The 15,922-nt window shown below is 30.8% G+C and overlaps 2 protein-coding genes across 2 annotated transcripts in view; both read left to right on the plus strand.

Annotated features, from left to right (window-relative positions):
- Nucleotides 1-2,597: 2,597 nt before the first annotated feature.
- LOC122270362 (uncharacterized) overlaps nt 2,598-15,922 on the plus strand; it is a 60,486-nt gene continuing 47,161 nt past the window's right edge. The window contains exon 1 of the transcript XR_015431318.1: nt 2,598-7,782. The gene's annotated coding sequence lies outside the window, so the exon portion shown is untranslated. The remainder of the gene's footprint in view (nt 7,783-15,922) is intronic.
- Nucleotides 12,848-15,922, plus strand: part of LOC107436317 (speckle-type POZ protein B) — a 64,267-nt gene continuing 61,192 nt past the window's right edge. Inside the window, exon 1 of the mRNA XM_087157068.1 lies at nt 12,848-15,050. Coding sequence (XP_087013194.1) covers nt 13,621-15,027 — 1,407 coding nt within the window. The 5' untranslated portion in view covers nt 12,848-13,620 and the 3' untranslated portion in view covers nt 15,028-15,050. The remainder of the gene's footprint in view (nt 15,051-15,922) is intronic.

Here is a 15,922-nt window from a genome sequence, read left to right on the forward strand (position 1 = left end):
CTTAGGTGCTCCCCGCTGCAAGATTTACAAATATGTCCTATTTTTGACTAGACACAAAATTTTCAAAAATTTAATACGAGACAAGAACACTATGAACGGACTTTCGGAAATTTATAATTATTCATTTTTTATTAATTTATATAATATAAATTATTTTAATATTAGTTAATAAGGAATTAATACCTGCGATGGAAAGGTACCAAAGAAGAAAAAGTACTAAAATGGAACATTGTGTAACACTTGCCGACTAACCACATTGAGAGAAAATTTATCTTAATAATACTAGAAAATAGCAAATAACCTCAATAATAATTATATTCAAAGCTTAGTTGAGAGTAATTTTTATCGGTAAAGTAATTTAAAAAGTAGCTCATTATAGAAGAAAATATTGAAATTCATATGGTAGAGTCGACAACATTTTTGAGTCTAAATATCCCCAATTATTCAGACATGTTGCCGGCAAGTGTTATAATTTAGCATAAAAATCAGTTTTTTAGACACCGTTCTTTTTATTAGTCAACTCAGTAATATATATTCGCATGAAATTAAATTCATTAAAATAATTAAAATTCTTTTTAATAATTTTAATTAATTCAACTTAATAGTCTAAACTTAAATCAACTTATCAATCAACTTAATAGTCAACTTAACAGTCAACTTAATATATTTGCATGAAATTAAATTCTTTTTAACGTTAAAATTCATTCAAATGTGAAGAAAACCGAACATGAATTTCAAAATAACGCCACTGTTTTCAACTCTTTTTCTCTTAGTAATCAAATATGATTCCATGTTTCTATTTGTCGCGAATAACTTAGAGTACGATATACCAATTAGAGATGGGTTTCTACTCCTTATTTAAAAGTACCTAGTATTCGAAACGAATGCATCTTAAAATACATTTTATAATACTTCATTTTGTATCATAGTATATTTAGCCCAACTACTGAAAAAACTATGAAGTTTTTACTTTATGAGTTTTCTGTACCTGATACTAAAAGTGTGAGAAGTTTTTATAATAAGTTTTTTTTGTACTTAAATGTACCAGTATCACTTTGTAATTGAAACAAAAAATTGGTACTTACCCATTTCTAGTCTTAAAATTATAAAAGAAGTAATTCATTTAAAAAATCTTGTCTTTTTCAGAGAAAGATTCCTGAAATTATAAGAAAGAGCTGCCTTGGCACAGATGGTGAAATTGGCTCTATTTCTGTGATAATGAAATTTTTAGTTACGTATTTTTCAAAATGTTAGATAAAAATATACTTTTTATGTAATTTGTACTTTCATAACAGTATATAATTTTGATTATATTTCTTGTGCTTATTTCAAAATATTAAGGAACGAAGTTATATTTTTATGGAGCTAATTTAAAGTTATATTTCTTACCTTACTTCGTTTATTTGCAATTTCATCAAAAATAAAATGAATACGCCAGCAATTTCCATACAGTATTTGATGATTTAAATTTAATTTTATCTGTTGTTAATCTAAGTTGCATAAGTAATGCATGCACATGTGTTTCAAAAAATATTTTTGAACATAAATCATTTTCAAATTTCATCACAAATAAAAATTCGTAACTCCTTTGTCTATTGTTAATTTTGTTTCATTCAATGTCACTATAAAAAAAATGGTAAAAGAATTTAAAAATGCGAAATCCTTAATTTTGAAAAAAGTATTTGCGTGGGTTTTAACTTTTATGGAAAAAAGCACATCTTTTTAATAACTTATTTAAGTAAAAACTAAACAATAGTTTATTAGCAAAATTAATAAAAATTGCACATTATTATGTTTACAACAAGATGCCCAATGGTTTAATGCAAATAGCTTCGGACGTTCATAATTTAATTTGGTTAAATTTTGTTTTCCTTCAGTATTTTCAATTTCTTTCAAAGTTACCCCATATAGCTGTTTTCGAATTATCCTTTAGGGTTTTCAGTTTTAATAATGTTGTTCCAGTTGTAATAATGTTTTTCCAGATTTAATGATATTGCTTCAGTATAATTAAACGAATTTATAATGTTTCTTTTTATGTTCTGCTTGGTGTTTTTTCGACTTACCTCTTTCTGCAACCTAAACTGCAATTCTTTGTATTATACACACTAACGCGTGCAATTGTACGTAAAATAATTTTACGTCCCGCAGGACGCCGATCGTAAGGACACGTCTTCCGGTAGAACACCGAAGTCAAACATCACTGGCTGCTGTCAATGAGCTGGTGGGTGACTACTTTGATCAGCCTGCGTAGGGACCGAGGGTGCATGGTATCGGTCCTCGTTAAGCTGTTCTGCAGTAAAGTGTTCAATTTCGGGTGCATGTTGGAGGGTTACAAAAGCAGGGGAGCGATCCCCTCTGCAGAGGATCGAAATTGTGATGGCATGCCTTCGGATCATCCTCTAGAATGGTTCTCAGACCGTTGCCAATAGTCCAATGTGCGGCTCTAGTGTGGCGTAAATGAAGTACCTAAAACAATTTTACTTATTTAATGTAACTCAGATTTGTGTGTTCATCAAAAAGTACGTTATATAAACCCTAGTAAAATTGTTAAACAGATTTCATGAGTTAGTGAAGGACATGAAAACGGTGGTATTTGAAAATTCTACCTTCATTGTGTATGTCCCGCAGTGGACTGATCGTTAAGACACGTTTCCCAGCAGATCACCGAAGTCAAGCATCACTGGCTGCGGTCAGTGTGCGGGTGGGTGACCACTTGGATCAGTCTGCGTAGGGACTGAGGGTGTGCGGTATTGGTCCTCGTTAAACTGTGCTACCGTAAAGTGCTTGACTTCGCGCGCAGGTCGTCGGGCTACGGAAGCGGGGGTACCATCCCCTCCACAGAGGATCAAAATTGTGATGGCATGCCTTCGGATCATCCTCCGGGATGTTTCCCAGACCGTCGCCAATAACCCACTGTGCAGCTCTAGTGCGACGTAAATTAACATCAACAACAACAAAGTCTAGAAATCATGAGAATTTAGTGCTGATGTTTTAATTTGAAACACCTCTGTATCTAAACGATGGAAATGTAGTATTTTTAGTCAATATTTCGAAACCAGAAAACCAGCAGCCAAAAAATTTAAGCGCTTCTTTAGTATTTATTAACTCAGACTGATCAAAATCAACAAAATTAATCCAACACTCTCAACTGTTATCAAATGCATTCGATGATAGAAGGAAATTCGTGAAATGATAAAACTTTTTATCACGTTTGAATAATCAGCTGAAATGACGTCAGCAATAGGAAAAATAATCTTTTGAAAACACTGAACAATAAGCATTCCAACAGTGTTCGAACAAAGAATGCTCTTTTAATGATTCTGCTCTCATTACAAACAACCATATTTTTAGAAGCGTTTCATAATGCCGACTCTGTCTGGAAAAGTATTTACGCTTTCGTGGAAAATTGTAAATTATTCGCTGTGTCAATTGAAGAATGTGGAGAGATTGAAAAGTGCAGTGATTAGCACTGAAGATTTCCAGGACACCAAATGGTACTTAAGGCTGTACCCAAAAGGAGTTAACAATAAAGATGTTGGCTTTATTTCATGTTTCTTAATCAGAAATGAGGAGTGCGAGAAAAATGAAAATGGTTTTCCAACATCCTGTACTTTAGAAATACTCAATCCAAATGGTAAAATACTGGCGTCTATGGAAAAAAAGTCCCTATCTGAACGTGGGAGTGGTTTGTATAGATTTCTGAGCAGAGGAAAACTTGAACATGATATGAAAAGCTGGAAGACTGACATGTTAGAAGTCCGTTGTCAGTTATTTGATCAAAACTACAAACAACAATCCGTTACATGTGAAGCTGTAACCGAAATACAGAAGAAAAAACATTCATTCGACTGGAAGATAACAGTTCCTGTAATGCAAGACTGGGTAAAAAAGGTTAAATGTCCAATCGAAGAACAATATCCGATTAACATAAGTTTGACTGCGTCTGATGGAAAAATTTATTTAAAATTTGAAAAATCAAGGGAGCAATCATTAACGGAGTTATGGAAGCTCAAAATATCTATATTAAACCTAGAAGGAATTGAAATAGATTTAAAAAATTCCACTCATATATTCAAATCATCTGAGTTTGAAACTTCATTTGAGAAAAACCAGTTAGAGGATAAAAGTGATGTCTGTTCCACGTGTTCATTTAAATTGGTGTGTACAATTTATATTTCTGATGGTACTTCAACATCGACATTTGTAAACTATTCCTACGAAATCGATACATGTGTCGGACTTGGTCCGTTAGATATTCCTCAGTTACCTTTGCAGAAGGATTTAAAGAAGATGCTTTTGGAGAGAGAACATACTGATTTAAATTTGCATGCTGGAAAGGAAATGATTCCTGTTCACAAATGCTTATTGTCAGCCCGATCTCCTGTTTTCTCCGCGATGTTTAAACGAGATATGAAGGAAAATCAAACCGGCGTTGTTGACATTCCTGATGTGGAAAGTGAAGTTCTGCGCTCTTTTGTTGAATATCTGTACACTGACATATTCTCTAACACTGAATTTGAACATGTCTTGAACCTATTGTTAGTGGCTGATAAATATCAAGTGAATAGTTTGAAGGAAAGATGTTCAAAAATATTGATATCCAAAATATCCACGGAAAACATTTATGAAGTGATTTCTGTCGCCGATTTAGTGAATCAAGTAGCCTTAAAACAGCTTGCATTAAACTATATCAAAACGAACAAAATGGCAATTATTCAGTCGCCTGATTGGTCAGATTGGGTGGAAAGAAACATGAAACTGGCTATTGAAATTTTGACTAAATTATCAATAGATTAGATCAAAACAGAAATGTTTATCATTATCACAAAGTTATTTAGTTTAAGAAAGAAACCGAAAGACACTTTTCATTACAGGGAAAACATTTTCCAATTTTTTTAGTGCCATTGATTAATTATTGGTATCTGCATGTATACATTCAATTATATATTAAACAGGATTCTTAACTCCAAGTATCGTCTATCTAGATATTTTATTCGCATATTTTTTTTGTAAATCTGCTAAAAGTATTATATATTTCACTTTTTTGAAAACTACTGGATGCGTGGAGTCTAGCCCAATTATCAAATGATAATATAGAAAATTTGTTCTAAACAGTTATATCTATCAATGGCTTCATAGTAAATGCATTAGGTTATAAATAAAATGTTATTTTTAACATAATAAATACTTTATAAAAGTTAACAGCATATTTAGGAAAGATGCCAATATTTTTGATGTGTATTGAAGGGATTCAATAATTCCTGATGAGCTCATTGGTGAGACCAATTTTACTTTTATTATTATTTTTTCTACAACGTAAGTTTTTCTATTTCATTAGTGCATTTACCTTTAATAGAACTTAGTGCACAAAACATTTACCGCAATATGTTAATGTGTTACATTATTAAGTGTTTAATTATCTGCATGAATTTTTTTTATTCTCGTTAAATGCACTTTCTTTTTCTGTTTTAGAGCTTATTCTCAGTTTCAAAAACGACCCCAGGATAAATAAGTGATTGTTAAAAACTTATTTATCTCTACTCAAGAGAAATATCTAGTTTAAATGTTTAGGTTCCATATTCTCCTATGTTTTTAGAGCTAAAATGGTAGACATAAATAATTTTTAGTAAAATTAGTTATTTTGTCGAAGATTCTGCATTCCTGTGTTGAAATATTTGTCAAGTACAGTTGATTATTTTCCAAAACCATTTATTTCATTAGGATTCGAAAGGCACTTGTATAAAATTATAACAAGTATATATAAGAAAGACCATTTAGAAAAAATAGAATCGAATAGTTACTAAAACAATAGCAAGTGAATTAAGACTTAACTGGTGTGACTTAACTTAAGTGAATTAAGATCATTTAACTGGTTTTAAGATATTCTAGCTATCGTAAGAATGGCCTCTTTAAAAGTATTTATCAAAATATAAGAAAATGTAAAGAATTCAATCACAATATGATCTTTTTTATTTTATATAATGTCCTAGAAATTGTTAATACGATGATAAGTACAGTTATCAAATTATAATTTGTTTTTAATTTGATAATAATATTGCATCCGTTTTCCATTTAATTTTTTACTTGGTTCTGAATTTACATAATATAGAAGAGGTTCAATTAAGAGGAAATATAAAATGGTGTTTAACATTGTTTATTTTTTAAAAGAAATAAAACGAAATATTACTGTTGAGACTCATGTTATTTTGTCCATAAATATGTAATTTCTCAGATTAAAAATACTTCTTTTATTAAGAGTCATTACAGTTTTCATAAATTTGTTATTTTTTATCGAATTTATGTTCAAGTTGCATTTTTAAAGCAAAAAAGAAAATATATAAAACGTATTTTACTTACTAATTTAGAAAAAAAGAAATTTGTAAAGAGAAATGGGAATTTTCATTGGCACTATCCTGTTTCGGAGATCTGCGAAAATCTTCTTTCCGCAACATCTATATCTATATATTAAATATCTAATTCAACAATACCATTTGTACATATAACTACAATTCATTAAGTACGATTAGCGACTTTCGAGGAATAGTACCTTTTTATTCTGAAATTTAAAGTTTTTTATGAAAGGTTATGTGGGCGTCTTTGTAAATACAAAGAACGGCTTAATAACTCTATTCTCAGTTTGAGAAACAAATAGAAATATTTATGAATGACAGCAAGAAGAGATAAGTTATAGCGGGATTTGAACCCTCTACTTTGACGATTCATAGCAGTTAGCGGAAAAGCAATATTGTAGGGCAAGGTGAAAATTAAAAAAAAAAAAAAAAACACGTTATTAGGACGTTCTTTGAGGTGTTGTCTTTCTGCCAAATGCTCTGAAGAGCTGAGATAGTGGGTTCAATATCGTTGTGCTGTTTTTTTTCCTTCATTTTTTTATTATCTGTTCTGTTTTTAGGCAAGAGAAAAGCCATTCTTCGCCTTAAGCACACAAGTCTATATATGTATCTGAAACAAATTATATTTACCAACACAACCATGGTTAAGCTTTGATTCGAACCCACTTCCTCTATTTCAAACAGCGTTTGGCGGAAGAACCAGCCTGCTGTAAAAGAATTAAAAAAATATATATGTATATAAATAAAATAAGGTAATAGGTATATATAATGAAAAAATAGATAAATAAAATAAAAGAATAGATAAATAAAATGAAAATAAATATTAGTATTGAAAGTATTTATTTGTATTTGTGTATTGTTTCACATACATTATAAATCCTAGTCAAGTTAAGGAATAGATTGCTCAAATTAGAAAAGGGCATTACAAACATGCATCTAATGTGACGTGGAGATAGTGGGTTCGTGTCCCAGGAAATGTCATTTGTGATCTCCTTCTCGATCTAGGTCTATTTTGACTTGACAAGGGCATAAGCCGGGCCTTGTAATGAGTAAGCTATCCTGGAAATAATTAATAAATATACATAAATAGCTGCATCCAGGATTGCACTTTGTGTTAGATTGCGAACACTTATTATACTCGTATTATAGCACGATACACTTACTATATTCGTGTACTTTATGTTAAAACAGTATATCGAGGACCGATACCACACACACTCTGGTATTTCGAAGGACTATAAAAGTGGTCACCGAGCCGTTTAATGAGCGCAGAAGTCTGCATGTTTGTATAACAATAAATAAACAAACATTGATAATTGAATACTTTAAGTTTGTACTGGGATTTGAACCCATCTGTGCGCTCCCATTTTAGGAATCTAAACAGTTCTGTGGCGTAAAAATTAAACTACTGATTTAGGTTAGCCATGTCCAGGTATTTGTACATTTATAAGTGCATGTTTTGTATTGTCTAATTTTTTTAGATGTTAGTACATAGAGAAAGAAACTATAAGTCAACCTTAAACAAATGTAACAATCGTTTACTAAGTGAAGTTATTAAATTGGTCATTTTTTAAACCATTACTTTCTCAAACTCTATTACTAGTGTTATTTTTGTTAAAATTCACCAAAATTCCTGCAATTTACGCGTTTCAACACAAATACAGTTCCTATAGGAAGTGAAAATATTCTTCAATTATTTCAGTGATTTAGTGAGGAACTTAAAAAAATAGATATTAATAATTTATTGGAAATAGACAGATTTAAACTAAACGTATTTTTTTTAAAAAAAATTTTTAAAAAAATGCAGTTTAAATAATAAATGATACTTTAAATTAAACATTGTCCTTTTAGTATTATTTCTTTATAACAAAAACTTTTATTCAATATTTTTGATCCTGTCCTAATCACAAAGAGTCAAATTTCACCTTCCCCGAACAGCTTGAGGACAAGACTCGCTACATAAACATATAACAGCAAATTTCTTGTTATAGATCATTTTTAAATTTTGTTTTTTGACATTGGAAACGAGTATTTTAATCTACTTTCTAAGCAAAACAACAATAATGGATGGGTGTGTACTTATTCCAATATCAATGAAGAAAAAAGTATAAAATAGGATTAGATAAAAATATTTAATCTGCAGAAATCGAAATGTGCATGTCACACTTCTTAGTTTCTACCCTTCTCCTTCCCTGTAGAACAACGATGTCAAGCCTCACAATCTGCGGGTGGGTGATTATTTTGATCAGCTTAAAAAGGGACCGAGGGTGTGCGGAATCGGGCTTCGTTAAACTGTTCTACAATAACGTGCTCGACTTCACGTACAGGTCATTGGGCTACCAAAGCGGGGGAGCTGAAGCTCAAAATTGTGATGCACGTCTTCGCATCATCCTCATGGATGTTTTCCCAATCATCACCAATGGTCCATCGAGCGAGCCGTGGTTAAGGGATCAGAACTCTCGCCTTTCAATAAGATGACCCGGTTTCGAATACTAGCGATGGTTGGTTGATACAAATTCCGCTTCCAGCTCACATCGACCACATTGCTAATGTAAAATATACTCGGTGTTAAACGAATCAGGGATCCGTTTAACACCGGATCTCGCCTTGCTTTCAAGCTAACAGTGGGAGGTTTATCCTGGTTTTCCTCTCCATGTAAAGCAAATAGACAGGGTTAGTCCTACGTCATCAACGACGTCACTAGCTCTCCCCGTTCCAAACAAAGTTTCGAACGGAGCAAACAATATGGCGTTTCTCATGTAGTTAAAAGTGGGTCAACTAAATCTTTGAATTTATTAATATAGAGTCGAATTTAACCACTGAAAGGGCAAGAAAAAGTGTTGCATATATTAATATTACGTTAATCTCTTTTTATGATATTAATTGGAGTAGCTTATTAATTGTAAATGATTATGAAAACTTTTTGTATGTATGATTGGGAGAATTAGTATTTAATATTTACCATATAAATTGTAGTTATAATCTGGAAATCGGAAATTTGTGAATCTTATTATTTGAAAAATGTTATTTCTAATTTATGTTTAATTTTTCTTAAAATATGTATATTATATTAAATAAATTTTTTTTATAATATTGAGACAACTTATTAATTGTAAATAATAATGAAAATTTAAAAACAAATTAAAAAGTTATGTAAGGAGCATGAATAAAGTCAGATAAGTTAGTGAAAATTATAAAGCATTTAAGATACACGTTTTTAAAATAGTAAATTTACCAATAAATTTGAGCTAAAATGATAGGAAGTAAAAAAAAAAAAATATTATGTAAACAAGATCTTAACACAGACGTTGACAGATCTTAAAACATATTTACAACCAAATTATGAAATAAATTTGGATGACTTGAATATTACGTTCACTGTAACAAATAAAATATTACTATACTATTAATTATTAAATATTATTAATTAAATATTACTATTAATTTAAAAATTTTTGATTTAGACTGTTAAATGCAAATTTTATTCTCTAAAAAGTGATAACAGTAACATTTGCCAAATATAAAAGCTGTATAACTAAATATGTATACATGCATTAAAGAGTTAAGTTTCTAAATTAAAAATTTTCTTAAAAATTTGAATTATATTTATTTGAAATGCATGCGAAATTAATATTATTATATAAGTAAAATTTAAACACCTATGTGAATACATAGATTAATAAATATGAATGTTAAATAAAAGTTTCTGTATGGGATAAGTATGTTTTAAAGAATTCTAAAAAATTCATGTTGCACTTTCTTATCGAATAAAATAGGAATCTGAGATTTTAAGATAAATTCATATAAAACACATACAAAAATTGTTCCTCTCGCATTTTAAAATGAAAATTAAAAAAAAATTTAAAATAATTTAGCTATTCTATATATTAAAATTCTGGAAACTAAACATAGTATTGACCCTTTTAACATAACACTACACTGCACTATCATAACACTACACATTAACATAGCACTACACTAGTAACGTTAAGAATAATCTAATATTAATTATCTAATAATAAGGTATCTTAATTTTCTCAAAAAATTTATGCATAAAATTATTGTTAAAAACTATTTAATGATGATGTTGACAAATATAACAAGAAAAAATCTCAAGTCAAAATAAATCTCAGTTTAAACTAAAACTCTGTGCACATTTAACAATAAGTTAGTAACATAATTTATTCCTATTTAGTAGTTAAAAACTAAAGCTAATGAGAATTAGCAGCAATAATCAGAAAATCTTAAGCAAACAAAGTTTACAATAACTACAAATTTAATCATCAGACTTAATTAAATAAACAGACATTAGTATTGATAAATACAATCTAATTATAGATTAAAAATTACAAAACGTTTTTAAAAACAATGCACGCCTATCCATAACTAAAGAAAAAAATTAGATGTAGATAAAGAATATGTAACAAATTCTAAATAAAATAAGACATTATTATAAACATGAAACAAGAGTTAAAAATATTGACGCTTAAATTTTTATACATCAAAATTAAAGATAACTTGACCATTTTGAAACTTTTTTTATAGCATTTAATGCACTTAACTCGTAAAACCTACTGATACCCCGTATAAAGAAAACTACATAAATTAGGAATAAGTCTCTTAAAAGCGCTAAATAATTTTATTTATGTCAATAAACAACTAAAAATCTTGCCGTCTTAAATAAACATAGGAAATGCCATTTAAATGGATCGTTCAACAGAATGTTTGGAACGGAGATTGGAAGGACGCGTCGTTTGACGTCATGAAATACGTCATCACTGTCCCTGTCTATAAGGGTTAGTTCCATCTAAAAGTCCACCACGAATTCTAGTTTCTCCCTTTGCTTGATCCAAGAGTTCTCTTGTCATCTGGATTGGCCTCAAAATCCCAAGGCTGCGGAGTTGACGATTGTAGACCTAAACTCAGAACTGGAACTACTGCCCAACAACGGTAATAAAATAAAATAAAACTCATTGTGCAGCTTTAGAGCAGAATAATTAAGAAAAATATGCTAGGCCATTCGGCATATTTACGAAAATTTATTTTTTTCTCATTTTATTGCGAAAACTCAAATAAAATTCAAACTTAATTTGCTTTTTTTCTGAAAAAAAGAGAACGCTTAAGTATTGTTCTAGGTATTCATTTTTCACTTCTTACACTTTCTTCTACAAAGCTAATTCCCTCCTTGCCGTCGAAAAGCCCATATGTCAATCGCATGGAGCTCCGATTTCCCCATAAAAATGTGCCAGTTTCATCAGAAATTGAGACATACCAATCGGCTACTCTTCAAGCACCTCTTCGCACTTCTTTTATGAAAATTCAAAAGGTGAAACAAAGAATACGTGGATATAGTTTGGTTAGTTTTATAGACGAATGCAGCATGAAGTTATGGAAAAAAAGTTTGAATTAAATTATATATTGGAGAAACTTATCTTAATTTCTAAATACAAAAAAAATTTCCATGATTGATAGACTCTGTAAACAATGTTTAACTTAAGGGAAGTATCATACTTTTGATTATCATTCAAAATTTAAGATATAAGTTATTGCCACTGGCACTAATTTCTCAGAAAATTATTACCAACCTTGCTTTATACTGTCATAACACATACATTAAATGATACATTCTGTTATTTTATGCAATACTGGAGAAATGATTAAAGAGCATTTCAAATATAGAAATGTTATTGATGCGGTAATTATGCTTCGTGTTATTTTAGCACAAAATTGAAGATTTAATTTTTTGCATCCATTCATTCAGTTTAACGAAACGTCACTGTGAGTTAGTAAATCTGAATTCAGCTCGAAATGTACGTTTACAAAAATGAACATAACTCGAAATGCATAGTTACGAAATGGACATAACTCGAAATGCGCGTTTTCGAAAATGGACATAATTCGAAATGCATGGTTACGAAAATGGACATAACTCGAAATGTGTGTTTACGAAAATGGACGTAACTCGAAATGCATGGTTGCGAAATTGAACCCATCTCGAAATGCGTGTTTACAAAGCTGAGCACAGCTCAAAATGCATGCTTACGAAAATTGACAATTCTCAAGCTCTATCCACTTTCGTAAAAACACATTTTGAGCCGAGTCCATTTTCATAAACATGCATTTTGAGCCTTGTCCAGATCTCACCGACAATTAGCAAGGAAATTACGTACCCTCATGCCCGTAAATGAGTAATATGTTCCTGATCTTTTATATGAATCTGATTGTTTTTTGTATAACCAGGAGGGTTAACCTGTATGCTTCCATCTTTTTTCAGCAAGCAAATTTAAATAATGAAATAATTGGGAAGTTGAAATAATTACATACCTGATAGTAGGCTCAATGTCAATATTTATATAAAGTAGTATCTTTCTTTTCTTCCCTTGCTCATGTGACTATCTATCTATTCGGAATTTGACGAGATATACCTATTGCCAAATCATTTGATTCGTGGGATAATGAAAAATTAAGTCTTTATCTTAGCTGTGGATTAATTTATGTTTACTTATCAATTGGTTCATTATTTATTGATTAGATAAATAGGAAAGCTATAGCTCAGTGTAGTCAAGGGGCTTATAGAGTGAAGAATCCTCAATTTTGTGACCAACAGGCTGATCGTGGGGATAAGGTTAGCATTGCGCTCATGCCGCCTTTACTTCCTGGACAAGCTGATACCCATCAATCTGATGGGCCTGAGGATCGAACCCCAGTTTTCTTAACAGTTAAGTGCCTAATTTTATTGACCAATTACTGCTGGAATAATTATGCATGAGATCGTTAGACCTTTAATAAATTATTAGAATATAGTAAGTCAAAATGTTAGCAACAAAATGACTTTTTTTCGAAGCAAATGAAAAGCCGGCAAATACAGGGCTCTGTCAAATTAGAAGTTTTATTTGGCAAAGTGATTATTTCCCCCTCCCAAAAATATGTGTTTGCGGTTCCCCTGTCACAAAATGTGATAATTTTAAAAACCTCATCTCTCCCCTTCAAGTGTGACATCATTATGAAGGATCTTAAAATGAAACTTTTTCATCGGGAGTAGCAGATACCAGTTAAAAAAAGTGTAAAAAGCAAATCTGAGAATGTGGATATCTTATCACGTGCATGCATTACATGATATGAGTAACTACGTCAACAGATTAGAAGAAATAATCAGTTCACGAACGGCACATTTAAGGTAAGACCAATTTTCGTTTAGATTTAAATGCATGGAATGAAAAGTATTTATCACAGACAAAAATGTGAATTTTCGCATGATTAGGTTTGAATCATGTCGAACAAAACTGAAGGAATGTTTACGTTTACTTGGAAAGTTAACAACGTCTGCGATTTATTTGAACTAAAAGATATATACCAGAAAACGAGTCCCATAGTTGAGGCTGAAACATTGAAGGGAACTAAATGGTATTTAAGAGTGTACCGCCGTGAATCATCACTTCCAGGCTGTTTTTCGTGTTCTCTGCGCAGGCTATATGACGACGGCAAATCTGAAAACATTTCTGTAACATATAAATTAGAACTGATTGATAAAGATGGGTTTATTTTCAAATCTATCAGAAAGGAAAATATCACTTTTTCACAAGGATCTAGCAGTGAAGTTGACAGTTTTCTAGATAATAATTCCTTGAAAAAGTATTCGAAATTTTTGGGATTACCTTCTACGATGCTAACTGTCCGCTGCCACATAACAGACGCAAGCTACAAAAAACAAGCAATGACGGTGGAAATTCCAACTGCAATCTATACACAGTGGAAAATTAATATTCCTGGTCCTGAAAACTGGACGAAGAAAATAAAAGTTCCATTTCATGAATGCAGTCATATAGATATTATTATGCATGCTTCCGATGAAAGAATCAACATAAAAATTGAAAAAGTGGATTCGTTTCAACCTTATAATCTGAAAATCGCAATATTGAATAATGAAAATCATAAAATAGATTGTGAATTTCCAAAAAAAGTCGTCGAAAACCAGAAATTTGAGACCTGGATTGAAAAAAGTCAACTCATGGACAAGTCATGCTTTCACTTACCGTATTCGTTCACTCTGGTATGTTCCATGACAACTTCTGATGGAAATTCAGATTCAAGTGCAGAGAATTGGAAGCAGGATGATTCTTTTCCAAGTATAAAGGCTTCTCCATTAACTCTGCAAAGAGATCTCAAGAAAATGCTATTGAACGACATGCATAGCGACGTAAAATTGAAGACACATGACAAAATCATAGCTGCTCACAAATGCTTGCTGTCAGCCCGATCTCCCGTGTTCGCCACCATGTTCGATCAAGATATGTTGGAAACTCAGACTGGCGTAGTTGATATTCTAGATGTGGAGAGTGATATTCTGCAATCATTTTTGGAGTTTCTGTATACAGACACGATAACCGATACCGATTGCGAGGAAATTTTGAAACTGATGTTAGTGGCAGATAAATATCAAGTTGACGAACTGAAAGAACGATGTTCACAAATACTGACTACAAAATTGAGCTTGGAAAATATTTGCCATGTAATTTCTGTTGCTGAAAGGGTAAATCATCCAGAACTAAAACTGTCTGCATTCGATTTTATAAGAGCAAATAAAAAAGAAATCATTTCGTCCACTGTTTGGTCAGAGTGGATGAAAAAGAACATGGAATTGGCTAACGAAATTTTAATGAAAATGATTGCCGATTAAAACCAAAACAACTTTTTATAAAAGTGAGTAATTCTTTTTTTATAAATTTATATCATTGCTAGAAATTTATTTATTTAGAAGGCCTTTCATTGAGATATCAAGTCTATTTTATGTTTAAAATTAAAAAAATTTTTTTATTAAAATATCGATGACGCTATAACATAGCACACATTTCTATCATATTTGACATGACTTCCCAGGGTGGGGCATGGACTATATTCACCAAGATTTGAAATATATTTCCCCAAGACAGCCTACTGTTTGACCCGGACTGTCAATCTTTTCTTCCAATAGCTTTAAAATCTAAATCGAGACTAGAATCGAGTCATAGTGGTTTTGCCCTTCTTCTTTTTCGATTAGTCCGTTTAGGTTTCTTTTAATCCATTCTTTCTGATAATATCAGAAGCAAAGTTAATTTTTTTATTTGATTTTGATATTCTTGATAATATGGGACTCTTTAAAAAATTTATAAATTTCTGAGCTAAATGTCTTCGCCAGAGGTCATTTTATCTAAATTAGCAAAAAAAAAAAAAAAAAAAAAAAAACCTCTCAAGAACTTTTTTTCTTCAAAAACTGCTATTTTTGTTATCTATTTATAGTTAGAAGCTAGTTGTTTTAACCTTAAATTAGAACTAGTCTGATGGTCTGTTTTATAGATTAGGAACTTTTTTTTTTTGGATAAAAGAAGAGTTTTCAATAAAAGCGTTTTATTGCTGAATGAAACGTGCATACCTAAATGCTTTTGTTAACATTTATTGACCATACAGTTTAATAAACATATAGAATTTACAGTGTATAATCAAATTGATTGTTAACAATGTATTAAAAAATTGATTGTTAATAGTATACTATAAAATTGATTGTTAAAATTGCATCATATGTTCGCAGTTAAAAT

This window comes from Parasteatoda tepidariorum, chromosome 2 (genome assembly GCF_982258835.1).
Source record: "Parasteatoda tepidariorum strain Cologne lab strain chromosome 2, Ptep-v5.0, whole genome shotgun sequence".
Classification (NCBI taxonomy): domain Eukaryota; kingdom Metazoa; phylum Arthropoda; class Arachnida; order Araneae; family Theridiidae; genus Parasteatoda; species Parasteatoda tepidariorum.